The sequence below is a fragment of the Solanum lycopersicum genome, chromosome 5 (assembly GCF_036512215.1).
Source record: "Solanum lycopersicum chromosome 5, SLM_r2.1".
NCBI classification, from domain to species: Eukaryota; Viridiplantae; Streptophyta; class Magnoliopsida; order Solanales; family Solanaceae; genus Solanum; species Solanum lycopersicum.
Genome location: NC_090804.1, coordinates 5,027,312 through 5,044,425, shown reverse-complemented (window position 1 = coordinate 5,044,425; position 17,114 = coordinate 5,027,312). Strand labels below are relative to the sequence as shown.

Genomic DNA, 17,114 nt, shown 5'->3' with positions numbered 1-17,114 from the left:
GTCCCATTAATTGATCACAATGAGTGGCGGACTTATGATTTCCGTTCAGGAGTTTGAAAAATAAAAATATAAACATGTAAATAAGTCTTTCGAAATAAGATTTTTGAATTTTTTTTTGGGTTTAAAACTACATTTTTAGCTTTTTTTTAAGAGGGAAAATGCACAAATACCCTCCCAACCTATGCCCGAAATCTCAAGACACAATTATACTATACTAAGGTCCTGTTACCCCCTGACCTTATTTTATAAATAATTTTCCATCCCTTTTAGGCTTACGTGACACTATCTTGTGGGGCACAGTGCTTGTTGACATTTTTTTTTCAAGCTAATATGTAGGCGACTTGTCACTGAGACATCTATTTCTATTTATTATTGAGGGGTTCAATATAAATACATCTACAAAAATATAAAAAATTTACCTTATATATATCGTATATTTTTTTGCCGAGGAAATTCAAATGAACCCCCAAATCCAACTTGAATCCGCCCCTGATCACAACGATATTATATCGTCCATATATATTGAAACGCAAAAAGAATTAACCATCCAAAAAACAAAGATAATACTCGAAAAGGTAAAATATTTTTGATATATATATATATATATATATATATATATATATATATATATATATATATATATTATTATAATCAAGAAAAAAACAAGCTAGGAAAACTTCATATGAGTTGAGTAACTTTAACATAAATCACATACGTAGGTACAAATAAAAAAATTTCGAATCTACAAAAAGCAAAATGCAGCAAAAGCCATGGCGAACATCAAGCAAGTGATGGAGAAGTTTTTGCAGAACTTAGCTGCGTTTGGGTATTTCCTCAGCAAATACAAAGCACTGAAAGAAGTAGCAAAAGATATCATTAGATAAACTACGAATACATGGAAAAAAGATCGATTTCCTGTCTGAATAAATACAGGAAATCGATCTTGTCCTATGTATTCGTAAGGAAGAAAAGGCATCAGTGTTGCTAAACTAGAAGTTATTGTAACGATTTTTGCTGTCGTTAGTCGATCTTCATCGACTGACGACACCAAAAATAAAATTACCTCATCTCTTTGCTTCATCGTAGAAAATGTAAAAGATATATTGTGTTTTTCTGCAAAATGAGTTCAGATCTCAATTATAAGTAAGTGCAGCCGAAAATTTATTTGAGTTCACACAGAGGAATGTGAATTGATTTTCTGGGCCTAACAAGATATTTTGGTTGAATTTCTGGGTAATTGTGGAGGAAACTTACGAAGGAAGCAAAGAAAAACTTTTATGTGTCTGGGCAATTGCATAGAAAATGGGAGGAATTTACAATTTGATTGATAAGTTTCATTTAACTCTCTAGCTCATTAAAATTGAATCAGCTCATTTTGACAACTCTATATTTCAATGAAAAAATCATTAAATTATTATTTTGTACTATCAAATATATAATTACCATCAGAGTAATATATATACACTCGGATAGTGTGAGTGAATATAACAAGGGGGGCAATCAAATAAATAGTTCGGATTGTGAGTCTAATCAAGATAGATGTATTGAGTTGGGTCTAATTTATCTAAGTACTTTGCGTTATAGGTTCAATTTGTATAGTTTTTCCTAAATGTGTTCTCGGTTAATAGTTTAGTGCGGAAAATTTCTTTTTAGTGTGATTAATAGTTTGATTCCCTTAAAAATATCTTTATTGTTATTTAATAGATAAAAAAAATAATCTTTGGTATTAACTCTTTTATCCTCAATCAAAAAATTTCAAATTCGAATCTCCTTAAATACAGAGTCCGTCCGCTTTTATTAGAAAGGCTTTACCACTTGAACCAAAAAAAAAAAGGAAACAACTGAAAATATCATTTGACTTATGAGAAATTTTCAGGAAAATCTAAGAATCTACAGAGGTAATATGTCTTCTTCTACTATAAATAAAATCATCCATATATTATTAACAAATTCTTCATTATATAAAAAAAAAAACTATTTCATTTTTTTTATTGATCAAATTTAATCATGTCAACACTCGAAAATCCATCTTTCGAAGGTTATATTTTTCAAAATAATTCGTTCCGTATTAAGAATAATTCGATTTATGAACAGAGCATTAATCATCAGATGAACAATGTTGTTGAAGAGATACGAATATTGATCGATGCTGAGGAGACAATTGCGATGAATTTCACAAATGCATTGCCAACAACAACTAATAAAATTGTGATTTCTCACTCGTCGAGAGAATTCTCAACGAGATTGATGGAAATCACACTTGGAATAACAGGGCAGGCAGCTGTTTCCCTAATGGCTTATGTATCTGCCACCACAACATCCTCGAGGTCTCTTCGAGGACTAAATGTTGTGGTGGCAGCTAATGCTGTTGGATTTATTGCCACATTTCTCGGGATGTGGTTGAGTAAGAAACGCAAGAAAACTAAACGGGTAGCTGCTGCATCTGCCGTTGCTGAGAAAACAGGCAGCGTAGCAGCTGCTTGCGCGATAATTGTAGCCATGGGGATGTTCCTTCCTGAAAATGTTATATCTATGTGGTTCATTGGGTTTCTATGCCTCTTCCCTGCTGCTGTTGTTGCTTTTGCTTAGGCTATTCCGTCGGTATGAGTTGGTCCGATCAAGAAAGGCATGGGGCTTTTGGACCTTGCTCGGGCTAGAGGGGTATGAGTTGGTCTGATCAAGAAAAGAATGGGGCTTCTGGGCCTTGCTCGGGGTAGGGGAATGAAATAGTAGTTGTTCAGACTCTTAAAGAATGTTGACATGTGTGTGTGTCGGATCCTTAAGAAAGTGTATTTCATGATTTGAAATGATTATGATAATATTTTTAGAGAGTCTGAACAACTTAGATGATATATGTATAGAAATTGTTCTGTACAAATTAGAGGAAAACATTTTCATTAAAAAAGTGTGGCTTATCTAGTGCAAAAAAATGTAGATTTAAAATTGGTTCTTAGATGTTTTGTGGTAATTCACTTCTAATATAGTCAGTTAACGATGGATTATCGTAAAATTATGATATTTATAAGTAATTTAACCACGAATTGGAGATGCACATCAGGAATTTTGTTTTTAATAGGTCCATTAAAAGTTGAATTGATATGTAATTCAAAATTGACTAATAAAAAATAATATCAAAATATTTCTTAATTTTTTTTATTTGGTCTGTTCTACATAGCTATAATAAAGAAAAATAATAATTTTAATAAGTACTAAAATATTTTAAAAGAACAAGTAAAACAAATTAAGTTTAGTACAAATCGAGTTGGATGGGTCTTGATCCGTTATGTAATACATTACCTAATCCATTTTGAACAAAGCAAATTTGGGCTGGATTGAGTCTTGGCCCGATTGTTGTCTTAACCAATTATGATCTGCTCAAATTTGACCTAATCCGCTCAAATGACGCCCCTAGTCTTTAATAATTAGAAAAATAGATTATTTTTTTATTACTGAGGTATTTCTTCAAGCTTATTTAAATATTACTTCCGGGCACGTGCATTACGTGTGTAACCCAATTTTATTGACCACAAATTTTTTAAAATGATTACATAAATATTAGTATTAAGAAACACGCTAGAGTTATAAATTAGGGAAAATTACGCGGTTAAGCAAATTTATACTATTTAGTTACTCATTATAGCTATAGATTGGTATAATTACCACCCGAGGCTAACATTATTCATTAATTATGCAACCTAACTTCGAGTTTGTATAATTAGTCACATTTGTATATATATATATATATATATAATTTGCTAGAATATACAAATATATATATATATATAAAAAATATACAATTATTTAACCTATATACATACAAAATTCACCTCTCTGCCACTTTCTCCCTTTGTCGCACACCTCTCCTCCCTCTCCCAATCCCACTTGCCATATTTACAAATTAATCTTAGTAAAAATTGGGTTGGGTTGGGTCTTGACCTGTAATATAATCCATTTTGACCTAAGCAAATTTGAACTGGATTGAGTCTTGACCCGATTGTTGTCTTGAACTCATTATGTTCCGCCCAAATTTGACCTTACCTGCCCAATTGCCTCCCGTAATATTTATTAATAAAAAATAGATAATTTTTTCTACTGAGGTATTCCTTCAAGCTTATTTGATTATTATGTACTAAAGTTGTTTTAGTTGTTATCATGTAAAATATGTGATTCTAGTTTTATTATGAAGACTCTTTTACGTACACAAAATGGATAAACCTTGTGTTTTGTTTCTAGTCATCATATAATTGACCTATTCACAAGGGCGGATCTGCAATGAAATGTGACTTTTCAGACGAATCCAATAATTTTTACTTAGACTGTATCTCCCTCCCTCCCTAGCTCATCTCTCTCATTCAACAAATAAAGAAAAGTAAAAGTTCACAAGAAAACTTAAAATTATATTTTTTATTGTAATTTGTGTAAATATATAGCCATCTAGTGTACTAATATGGTCAAAATATACGCTTCGATTTTATATATTGTATATAATATAAACTACCTATATACATAATGAGTATACATTTTACTAAGCAGATGAGCAAATGTAATGGGCCATAAATATCGCATTTTCCTTTATTTTTCTTGGAGAGCATCTCACTTGTTAATTACATGTTTTAATTTTTTCTTTATTAATATCTAGTATCCGATAATGTGAAGCCTGATTGATTTGAATTCGCATGTATAAGGTTATTTATAAGAAAAACACTCCTTAAGAGAATTTTACTCCTTTTAACAACAACAATATACACTCAATATAATTTTACAAGTAAAGTCTATGATATTTTTAATAATTTTTCTGCTTAAGTAAAAAAATTATGTATATATGTGTATCGCGGTACTCATTACCTTCAAACTACATTGTCAACTTTGTCGATTCAATATCATCTTATTTATATTTATCATTAGTACATAATTCTATAAAAACTTTCACAAAATTTAACCAATATATGGACTTGCCTTTCGTAATTTTTAAATCTTGAATCTACGTCTGATTAACTAAATAAACAAGCAGGACAATCGATTTGTGAGGGAAGAAGTTGCATGCAACAACCATCACCAAGTACATCCAAATAGCAAATAGAGTTCACAATTACTATATTTGATATTGCAAGGGGAAAAGAACAGTGGAAACTTGAAAAAATTAAAAAATCAACAACAATATAAAAAGTGAAAACATACAAATCTTCTAGAGAAAATAGTACATCAATTTTTAACACTTTTGTTTATAAGGATCGAAGAAGAATGAATTAAATGTTTAAATTATCAATAAATATTCACCAATTAAACAAAACGTGTATATGAAAAAAGAAGAGAAAAAAAAAGGGAACAAAGTCCCACTTACGTTTATAACTGCGACATGTTGTCATTAATTTTAAAAAATAATTAATTTAAAATTAAATTATTTCTCATATATTAACGTGGGTCATAAGGGCCAAAATTTGTCATTTTTAAAAATCTTTTTTTTTTGTTATAAAAATAAAAAAAGGTTATATATTGCTAATTAAAAGAGAGTATATGCTGTGCCCTTTTTTCCAGTCCAAAGGAACAGATGGAAGAATGGGCCAGCAATCTAAACTTGGGCAAAATTAATCTCTCCTCTCCTTTACATTTTTTTATGAAAAAATTAGTAAACTAGTCAAAATAAATAACATATTTAGTAAAAATATCCATATTTTATAAATATTAGCAATAATGTCAAAAATGTTATTATTTTAAAAAATTTATGTGTCCCAATTTTCTTCCTATTTTATCTCTCTTTTTCAATTAATTCTATATATCCTTTTTTTAGAAAAAAAAAATCATTCTCTCTCATATTTATCTTTTCAAATTATTAATTCTCTCTCCCATTTAATTTTTTTCACTCTCATGGTTATCTTTTTTTATTTTCCTCCAACATTCAAGTTGCAAATATTTTTTTGCCATATATTTTGGTTGTTTTTTTAATCCAAAATTGAATTAACAAGAATCCTATTTTCAGATTTCTTTTCTAATTTTATTTTTGTTTAAATCTTAAAAAAAAATTGTTTGTATTTTTCAATTTCCGTTATGATTTACTCTCCAATGGCTGAATCCAAGAGGCTTACTAGAGGTATTCATCTTAATCAACCAATTTCTGGTGACTTTTCATCCTTTAATTTATTTATTATTTAACAAATAGTGTATAATGTATGATCCACTGCTAAAATGAGTGAAGAAAGAGGGTAAAAACATTTGCAAGACTCATTGGTGTGCAAAACCTTTCTCCAATTCAGAACGCAAATGTAGAATTTTTGTCTACTCGTGAGGATCTTGAAAAAGACGACGAAAATCGGATAGTTGTCGAACAATTTTCTATTAGTTTGTTTTGAATTTATAGTCTTTTTTAGAATTTGGTATGCTTTGTTTAATTTGTATTCAAATCACTATGTATACTATCAATATTTATATTTATTAAAAATTTCATGTTGCATGGTTTATTAATCTTGTATTTGTCCCTAATTTGTATTCATCCAAATGTATGTCAACTAGTTATGTATTTTATTTATAAGAAGAACAACTTTCTATTAGTTTATTTGTATTCGAATAATGTAATAGACATATTGAAATGAATACGACTTAGAAAAGGAAACAAGATTTTGAAAAGAAAAATAAATACATAGTGAAAATATATACGAATACAAATGTATCTCTTAAATAGCTACATTTTATTTGACATACATATTGGAATGAATACAAACTAACAAAGGTATGTCAACTGAATTTTATACTTTTTTCTAATTTGTATTTATTCTAGAGGTATGTCAACTAGTTATGTGGTTTTTTTTTAAGAATGAGTACACCAAATATTCAATTATTTCTTTTCAATTTTATATTTCATTCACTTTTTCATCATACTAATTTTTTGTATTTTATATATTATTATACAAAATTCTAAATAAAAACTAGAATAAATAGAAATACAAATAAAATACATATTGAAATGAATACATACAGGATTTTTGAAGAAAAAAAATAACTACATAGGAAAAAAATATATGAAAATACAAATATATTTCTTAAATGACTATATAGATAAATTCGGCATACCTATTGAAATGAATACAAACTAATAAAAAACTATAATAAATATAAATAGAATATATTGTGGAATGAATATAATTTTAAAAAGGTAAAATTCTGGAAAAAAAAAACAAAATTGAAATTTAATTTGAAAATGTAACTGATGAAAAAATTAAGGATGCTTGCCTTTTTTTGAAATATTCCCCCCTTAATTTTCTCCTTTTTGTTATTAAATAATTATATTCTTTAAATAAAAATAAATAATAAAAATATACATAACAAACTAAAATGACATTTTTACTAAATATTGAAATTGTTGCTAATGAGTCCTCTTAAATGCTAAAATATTGACATTTTAAAAAATTTCCCTTTTTTTATTGATTTTATTTTAGATAAATTATAAAAATACACACTTTTTATTTCATTTATTTACATTATTCTCTATTACTTTAAAAAAATTTAACTTCCTTATTTTTTTTAATTTATCCGAGCTGCATATTAGTGTTATGAATAAACATTTTAATGTATTTGAGCTGCATATTAATGTATTTGAGCTATATATTAATTTATTCGAGTCAGTTTTTAATGTATGTGAGCTACGTATTAATGTATCCAAGATAATATTTAATGTATCCGAGCTACATATTATCGTATTTTATTTTTTTAATTTTTAATGGATTAATGTAATTAGAAACTTATCAAAGATAAATTATATTTTCAAAACTATGAGATTTATATAATTGTCACATTTATTTTTGTATTTAGGCTAACCTTTGTTTAATTTGATTTAATTTAATTAAAACCCCAAAAAATAATCTTTCTTCTTTTTATGTTAATTGAAATATTTAAATTTTATTTAATTATTTGTTTACTTTGTTGTTTGTCAATAAAAAATTATTTCCTAAATAATTATTTTGTAATTCAACTTTCAACTATGGAGCTTCATGCTTATAGTATAATACGAGATATGATGTGTACGTCTTGACAATGTTTTATTCTTTCTCTTATTGGTAGTTTTCTCACATGTTATGTTAACTTCTAATATATTTTTGCTATTAGTATTATTTATTTTCTCGATGTATTTTTTCAAAGCAAAATTATCATTTATATATTATTTAAATATGTGCTAAGTCAATACTCGATAACTAAAATGTAACGACCCGTTTAGTCGTTTTGAGCAACAGACTTCAATTCTGGAAAAATTGGCAGAAGCGACGGACCCCACGACGGAACGTCATGGGCACGACGGACCGTCGAGGGGGTCTCGTCCCAAAACACTTAGAAAATCTGAAATTGGGTACTGAAAATCAACTCTCTGAACTTTGTGACGGAATGGCAGGACGGACCGTCACAGGTGTGACGGACCGTCGTGATCTAACGTTTCAAAACACTTGGAAAATCTGAAATTGGGTACTGAAAATCAACTCTCTGAACTTTGTGACGGAATGGCAGGACGGACCGTCACAGGTGTGACGGACCGTCACAGACCCTTGGTGGAAATTTGGGTCTCTGAACTCTGCGACGACCTGCAGGACGGACTGTCGCAGGCACGACGGCCCGTCACAGGTTGCGCAAATCCCAGGCAGAGTCGGATTTCTGGTGAAGTTTTAAGGGACGTTTTTGGACTATTCTTTCCTTAATTATAGATTTCGTAGGTTTATATTAATAACTCAAATTCTTGGGGGTTAAAAGAGGTAACTCTAAGTTAATTAGTGGGGTATTATTGCCACCTTTTATTCTTAATTATATACTAATTAGGGTAAAAGAAAGAGGGTTGAATAAGAAAAATAGAAAGAACAAAGAGAGACAGAAAAAGAAAGAGAAACGAACGAGAAAGAGGAGAAACGAGAAGAAGAACAAAGCTTTGGGAACTTGCTTGCTTGATTTCTAATCTTCGGTGGAGGTAGGTTATGGTTATTTCATGTTATTCGTAGTAAACTCTTAATAGTGAATGATATGTGTTAGTAGTATTGTAGACCCTTCTATATGCTTAATTGTATGCTTGAATGAATGATGTGATTATGTAATTATGAATAAATAAGCATGATGAAGCTATTGAATCCCAAATCTTGAAAAGAAACTTTAATATACATTATTAATGATGATGCCTTGGTATAGAAAAAGGCTTGATGAATTAAAGTAATGGGATTGAGGGTGCCTTGGTATAGAGAAGGCTTGATGATTTACAGAATGATATTAGTGGATCGGAGTGTCACGTTCCGACACATAGATTTAGTGGATCGGAGTGTCACGTTCCGACACATAGATTTAGTGGATCGGAGTGTCACGTACCGACACATGTAGGGGATCGGAGTGTCACGTTCCGACACATGTAGGGGATCGGAGTGTCACGTTCCGACACATGTAGGGGATCGGAGTGTCACGTTCCGACACATAGAATTAGGGGATCGGAGTGTCACGTTCCGACACATAGAATTAGGGGATCGGAGTGTCACGTACCGACACATAGTGGTAGGGGATCGGAGTGTCACGAACCGATACAAGAGGAGGAAAGATAATGAATCTTGAAAGATGTTAATATACTCAATCTAACGAACATGATTCCCAAATGAGTATGGTATTGGGGCTTGAGTCCTCATGTGTGAATTTGATGGTACTTATTGATGATTATAGTACTTGTTGTTGTTACATGTTGAGTTTTATAGTTGATTTATGATAATACTTGATATATACTGTTCCCTATTTTGAGTTGGCCGATGATATCTACTCAGTACCCGTGTTTGTACTGACCCCTACTTTTATTGTTTTCTTCTTGTTTAATTGTGGAATGCAGCAAACGTGCCGTCATCTTCGACTCAACAGTAATTCAAGCCAGTCTTCGTCACACCGGATCTTCAGGGTGAGCTAACGCTTCTAGCTTGGACTGGATCTCCTCCGTCATGTCTTGATGCCTTGAACCTCCGGCACGGACTAGCTTCTTATGTATTTTTAGCTTCTAGAATACTCTTAGTTTAGTCATTTGATTGTAGATGTTCTTGTGGTGATGACTTCCAGATTCTGGGGATAATGATAAGTTTTTGAGTTATAGAAGTTGATTATTGATTTTACTAATGAGTTTAAGTCTTCCGCATTATTTTCTGTTGTTACTGCATTGAAACGTTAAGGTTAGATTGGTTGGTTCGCTCACATAGGAGGGTAAGTGTGGGTGCCAGTCGCGGCCCGGTTTTGGATCGTGACATAAAAATATGCTAAAGTCTTGCTAAGTCAAAGAAAAGGTAAAAATTTAATTATAATCTTTTTTGGGTCTTACTATAAGTTAATATATAAGGAAAATAATATTTAAAATATCAATTATATATTCCCTTTTTTTAAAAAAAAAGAAAGAAAAAAGAATGACTGTTTTTTTTAATGTGTTTAAAAAAGAATAGTATTTTTCTTTTTGGTTTGGATTTTTTCGATTTACTTAATCGGTTATATCAATAATTGGATATATAACAAAGTTATATTTGTAATTTTTAAAAAAATATCTATACATATAATATTGAATTTCTTAAATATATATTTATTTAAAAATAAATTAAAACGTAAAATACAATATTTATAAATACATCAATTATAATATAATTCAGTTTTTTCTGATTTTCATTTTTCTAAATTCGAAATCAAACCGAAAAATCAAACAAAGTAAGTTATAAATCCAAAACTAAATCAAGAATCCAAAAAATTAATTATAGTTAAATTTTTTGATTTAATCCAAATGATGCACACTCCCTTTACAATTAGGTGAGAGAAAAAAAAAAAAACTCATTCTCTTTGGCCTTAACCCGATATGAGTCGGTTTATGAATGTGAAAATAAAAGAGTATGTAGTAAACCTAAGACAGACCAAATTAGGATTTGATTTGTTATAAAAGGGGATTAGGTTTTGATTATTCATCATCAAATCAAAGTTTGGTACTTACAATCATGGTTGCGGAGAAAGTTGGAGTTCCAGTTCCATTGTTGATTGGAGTTCCAGTTCCATTATTGATGCTCGCAGAGAAGGAAGGGGATGAAGAAAACCGTGAGTTTTTCGACTTAACAAACGGCATTACTTACACCATGAATTTTCCAGAGCTTGCTGGAAAACAATGTTTGGGTGTTGGAATTCCAGGGTGGCTTTTCACAGCAGATGGGGAAGGTAATATGAATTTGTTCCATCTTAATTCTCGTGCTATTATCGAATTACCTCATATGAACACATTGAAAGGTTTCAATTTTGATGATGAACGCGGTTACTGTGAGCATTATGTTCAAAAAGCGGTGCTTTCTTCAGATCCTCATAACAACACTGACGACGACGATTATATTTTAATGATTAGTCAAGGAGTTCCTCATACATTAGCCTATTGGAAACCTGGAAAAAATGCTTTTATCACTGTTGAAACTCGCATAGCAACTTATTCTGATGTAACATGGCATGATGGACGGTTTTATGGGGTTGATGTTCGAGGACGCGTTGTTATATTGGACTTTAGAGGAGGATTAGAACCAACTATTGGAAGGATGTTTCAAGGCGTTCCCTCTGAGTTTATCTGTGGAATGCATCTCTACATTGTGCATTCTCAAGGTGAACTATTTGTCATCACTCGAGATGGAATTTTTCCACACCCAGAAACAAACACCTATGGTGTCGAAGAATTTATTGTTTTTAAGGTTGATGTTGATAATGAGAGTTATGATGAGGTTAATGATTTGGGCAACACATCACTTTTCCTCGGATTTAGTGCCTCTCTGGCTGTTGACGATGTTCAACAGTATGGGTGCAAGGCTAATCATATATATTTTACTGATGATTGTTATTGCGCCTACTATTGTATTGAAAAAGGAGGCGGCAAGGACATGGGCATATATAACTTGCTTGATGATACAATCGAGCCTCACTATACTGGTGAATCGTATCACAGATTTACTCCACCTATATGGATCTTCAACACTCCTTTTGTTGCTTGACTATTTTCTTTAGTGTTATTTCCATTCTACGTAACTATTTTCTATTTCCTAGCTTTCTTTCTGTTTTGTAATTCTTCTTATTTAAATTAAACTTATTTTCTTTAATCCATTTTTGCATGCTATATACAATGTTATTTCATACATTGAAGACTCCTCTAAATTAGCATCGATATAAATATTATTAAAAGTAAAAAAAAGTCTGATGAACTCTGTTTTCTAATCAAGAAACTACTTGTACTGTATGCATACCTGATAGTAAATTCAGTCGAGAATGTATTTAATTACTCCAGCCAATGAATTCCATTTGCTCTAGGTAAAGCATTAACTTTTTTTAAAAAATATGACAGAATCAGATGAGAAAAAGAAACAGAGCAACGTTATACTTGAAGCTGCACTTATGATTCATACATATTAAAAAATATGCAGTTATGTTATTGTTGAAACAAGTTAAATCACTGCCGCCGATATATACCTTGCAGTTGTTGTAGCAGGTTTGCTACTTTATTTTCAAGCATATCATACCATATCTGTTTCAAACAGTTAACTTAACGCAATGGCACAAGAATATTATACACTTTCAGAACACAGAAGAGGCTGTTGAATCCTCAGCAGGTCGGATCTTGCCTCTTCTTTATTTTGCTTCCTTCTATCTGTTTTTATGATGTTAGTTCAGGCAAATGGAAGAACTTATTCGACTTGTCCAAAGTCGTTTTTTCATGTGGAAATTTTACTGACCTGAGATTTCCTTTCTCTCTTTCCACACAACATGACTGTGGAATAATGTTCTTATCAGATTGTGATGCTAAACCATATCCGAGAATCTGACTGCTTCCTGAGGGAGATTGGTACTATGCTTTACAGATGCATAATTCATCAGTTTGGATTGGGGACACGAAGCTTCAAACAACGTTGACGCAACACAAGTGCCAGGCTTTTAACAAAAATTTCTCCCTTCCATGCTCTCCTTTTATGTCTTTCCATATGATTAATATAATAAGCTTCTACAAATGCATCAGTACCAGTAATAATACCCGTAACTTTACACAGATATCTTTAACCATGATGTTGAGGGAGGCAGTATATACTTTGGTATCTCAGTTTTCTCTTATTCAGAACTTGAAGAGGCCACCGATGATTTCAATTCCTCTAGAGTACTTGGAGATGGAGGTTATGGAACTGTTTACTATGGTGAGAAACTTCTGAATATGGCTATGCATCAACTGTTTCTTCTTGTGGCTAATTCTTTTTCATTGATGAACAGGAAAACATAAAGATGAACAGGAAATTGCTGTAAAGCGCCTCTACGAGCACAACTGCAAGCGAATGGAGCAGTTTGTAAACAAAGTTGATATCCTAACTAGACTAAGGCACAACAATCTTGTCACCCTCTATGGATGCACTTCAACGCGAAGCCGTGAACTACTCCTTGTCTATGAATATATTCCTAATGGCACTCTTGCTGATCACCTTCATCGTAACAGAGCGAAGGACGGATCACTTACCTGGCCAATCCGCATGAACATTGCCATAGAAACTGCTGGTGCATTGGCTTACCTGCATGCTTCTGATGTAATACACTGTGATGTCAAGACTAATAACATACTCCTTGACCACAACTTTAGTGTTAAAGTTGCAGATTTTGGGATTTCAAGGCTCTTCCCAAACGATGTCTCTCATATTTCAACCACACCCCGGGGTACCTCTGGCTATATTGATCCAAAGTATCATGAATGTTACCAGCTGACTAGTAAAAGCGATGTCTATAGCTTCGGGGTGGTCCTTGTTGAGCTCATTTCATCAATGCCGGCTATGGATATGAACAGACATAGCCAAGAGATCAATTTGGCTAACTATGCAATGAACAAGATTGTAAAATCTGCTGTTAACAAGCTGATTGATCCATCCCTGGGGTTCGATTCAGATATCAAAACTCGGGAAATGACTACTTCAGTGGCTGAGCTGGCTTTTCTGTGCTTGCAGACAGATTGGAACATGAGGCCTACTACGGTTGAAGTTTTGGATACTCTAAAGGAGATTCAGACTAATCTCAATGCCAATGAATCTAAAATAGTAGTTCCTCCTCCTTTCCCTGAATCAAAAGATATTTTTTTGTTGAAGAAAGTTAAATCACTGCCTTCTTCAAATTCTGTGACTGATAAATGGACTACTTGCTCTGATAGAACGTGTACACAGTAGTTAAGATTTCTGTAATCCGTTTCTTTGTCACTTTTATGTATATTTTGGGAGACTGCAAAATGTACTACTGTGAGAAGTTTCTTGAGCTATGTACTATGAGTGTAAGTGATGCAATTTTTAATTTCTATAAAAGTTTAACTTGTATACCGCATTAGAAATCTGTGCAACTACAAGTGCACTATTCACCATACATTTGATGTATCTGCAAACCATTTGACTTTCAGACAACTGTGCTTTTATTTATACAGTTGAAGTCTTCATTACCAGAGATGTTGGTCTCCGTTAGTACACAGAGTCAACAAGTTAAAGTCTTCCTACTGGTGTTGATGGCTAGAAAAGGTAATGTAAAGATTTCCATTCTTCGTCACTTATCTTTTTCCCAATAAGTCTGACCCCTCTTATACGTTTGGTTGTTTACGAGAAGGTACAATGGAAATTTCCTTTTTACTTTTCCTTTCTTTTTCTCAATAAGTCTGACACTTCGTATACGTTTGGTTGTACATAGAGTTTCTTTTTTATAAATATATATGAATAAGATAACGACTAGTAATGGAACTTGATCCTATAAGATAGTCTGTTTAGCTAGAGTTGCAATTCACAAATCTTCAGCTCTTTTTCCTCTTCTTGCAGTATCGATTCAATATGTCTTTGGCTTCTTCTTTTGTTTGCTTTATTCTATCTCTTCTTCTGATTTTAGTTCAGGCAAAGGGGACAAATGATTCAACTTGTCCAAAGTTCTTTTCATGTGGAAATCTTACTAACTTGAACTTTCCTTTCACTCTTCTAACACAACCTGACTGTGGAATATGTCCATTTCTGGTTGTGATGTTAAACAATACCCAAGAATCCAGTTGCTTCCTGGAGGAGATTGGTATGATGCTATAAGCGTGCCGTTTAATTATACAGTGTTGATCGTGGACCCGAAGCTTCAAACTATATTGAGGAAAAACAAGTGCCAGGCTTTTAACAAAAATATCTCCCTTCCAGATTCTCCGTCTATATCTTTCAAAATTCTCCAAATCTTTATGAGTGATTTTTACAGATGCAACAGTGCTAGTAGTACCCGGAAGAACAACGAGCATTTTGCTGGTTATAAAATGTACAATGGTTGTAAAGGCTTTAACATATACTACAATCTTCCCTGAGATGACGATGAAGTCCTTCCAGCAGGCAATCTTACTATCAACTGTTCACTTCTCCAATTGCCAATTCACCCAACAGTAGATGACAGCTTTTTTACTTCCGGATTTCTAGTAGAATGGGAACTCTCTGATGACTGTAACAAATGTCACTATGATAACTTGTTTAGTCTGAATTTGGATACGCATTTAAATATTAAGGTCTCATTTATTTCCATTAAGACTAAGACGTCTGAATTTGGATACGCATTTAAATATTAAGATGTGTAAATCTGAATAAATATCTGAATATTAAAACATTGTCTCTGAATCTGAACACTAAATTATTGGGACAGTTTGTTTTCATATATGAATGCACATATGAAATTAAACGTTATATCAATAAAATATTATCAAAACCTTGTTAGTAAAATAATTTTTTTTCATATAAAATAATATTTTGAACTTTTTTGCCGTAACAAGATAATATGATTTATCTTTTAAGAACTCAACATCAAGTTACATCATTAATATGACTATTTTTCGCACTCAAAATACTTTGAGAATCTAATGTAATGCAATTTAAAATAGTTTATATAGAGTAGTAAATATATAGTTTAGGAAAATATTTTATTTTATTATAGAATTTTATTATTGTTAACGATCAAATAACTAATACTTTCTTATTTTTTGAAACCGTGCTAAATAATGTATCATGGGAGTGCTTATCAATTCAAATATATTGATTAATTTATGAAAGTAAAAGATGTATAGTAAGTTAATATGAATAATGGAAATTATAATGGCAAGCATGTAATTAAATATTAATTAAATAAGAAAATAACTTGTATGAGTTGTTATGATCTAGTTGAATTAAGATAAGAGTCTTATTTTTTAGTCTGAATAGTGTTAAGGGTGTCTTATAGATCTGATCCATTCAGATATATCCAGACCCATTAAGAGGCTTATAAGAAAATAAAACAAACGAACTTAATGAACTGAATCTAAATAATTAAGATCCAGTTCTTAAAAACAAATATATTTAATGAGGCAAATCTGAATGATTAAGATTCAAACCCCATTAAGTGCAAACAAATGAGGCCTAACATAATTAATTTTGTTTTGTCGATATTTATGATAATATTTTTAAATTATAATTTATAATTTAATTTAATAATTATAAAAAAATATATTTTTTTAAAAAGTGGGCTGGCCCGGCAAACCTGTAGCCCACGTACTTGTGGGCTGTGCTAATCATTTTCTGGCCCACACCAAAAATGAACTAGCCGGTCTGACCCGTAAAATGTCAAAGCCTGTATGGGTTAGCCCGAATGGGATGAGCTTTTTACCCTGAATATTTTCTGTTGTTGATACACCTTCTACTGCTTTTTGTTGTTTATAAGACAGACAATTAGTGCTCATGAATATTACATACCTTTTACACAAATTATGGGTTTAGTTCCTGTGTATGTAATGTTACTTCACAGACTTTCGAAGTACTCGTACCTTCTTTTTTTGTGCAATTAATATAGTACTCCATCCTTTTAATTGTGATGATTTCTTTTTTAGATAAATGGTTAGAATACACCTGAACTATGCTTTTTTTTGAGTTTCATATCCAAACTATCGAAAGCGTGAAAAACACACCTAAACTATTACACTTTAGTTTGAAAAATACACCTCAAGTAAAATGTGATAGTGTGTGTCTTAGACTCTCTCAATTTATTTATTTTAAATGCCACATAGATTGCCACGTGGAAACAAATTCCACCATCAAAAGTTTAAAGTTTAACATTCAACATATAGAAGC

At 31.5% G+C, this 17,114-nt stretch overlaps 2 protein-coding genes and 1 long non-coding RNA gene across 3 annotated transcripts; 2 read left to right on the top strand and 1 right to left on the bottom strand.

Annotated features, from left to right (window-relative positions):
- Positions 1–564: 564 nt before the first annotated feature.
- LOC104647308 (uncharacterized) lies at positions 565–1,408 on the bottom strand. Its single transcript, XR_741365.4, has 2 exons — positions 1,064–1,408; positions 565–851 (listed from the first exon to the last, which is right to left on the bottom strand). It is a non-coding gene; the product is annotated as an uncharacterized lncRNA (long non-coding RNA).
- Positions 1,409–10,964: 9,556 nt separating this feature from the next.
- Positions 10,965–13,261, top strand: LOC101255197 (F-box protein SKIP23-like). The gene is made up of 2 exons (XM_004239393.1): positions 10,965–11,928; positions 13,038–13,261. Exons 1-2 carry the CDS (start codon positions 10,965–10,967, stop codon positions 13,259–13,261), a joined length of 1,188 nt encoding a protein of 395 aa, XP_004239441.1.
- LOC101254899 (LEAF RUST 10 DISEASE-RESISTANCE LOCUS RECEPTOR-LIKE PROTEIN KINASE-like 1.1) lies at positions 12,670–15,635 on the top strand. The gene is made up of 2 exons (XM_010322509.4): positions 12,670–13,178; positions 13,252–15,635. The coding sequence occupies exon 2, from the start codon at positions 13,314–13,316 to the stop codon at positions 14,184–14,186; it is 873 nt and encodes a 290-aa protein (XP_010320811.1). The 5' UTR covers positions 12,670–13,178; positions 13,252–13,313; the 3' UTR covers positions 14,187–15,635.
- Positions 15,636–17,114: the final 1,479 nt, after the last annotated feature.

What these genes read in the sequence shown, in the direction of transcription:
- LOC101255197 (XM_004239393.1), top strand. Translation starts at nt 10,965, where the DNA reads ATGGTTGCGGAGAAAGTTGGAGTTCCAGTTCCATTGTTGATTGGAGTT. An exon ending in AATCGAGCCTCACTATACTG is followed by an intron (nt 11,929 to 13,037) that starts GTGAATCGTATC and finishes AACTTTACACAG; the next exon opens with ATATCTTTAACCATGATGTT.
- LOC101254899 (XM_010322509.4), top strand. Translation starts at nt 13,314, where the DNA reads ATGGAGCAGTTTGTAAACAAAGTTGATATCCTAACTAGACTAAGGCAC.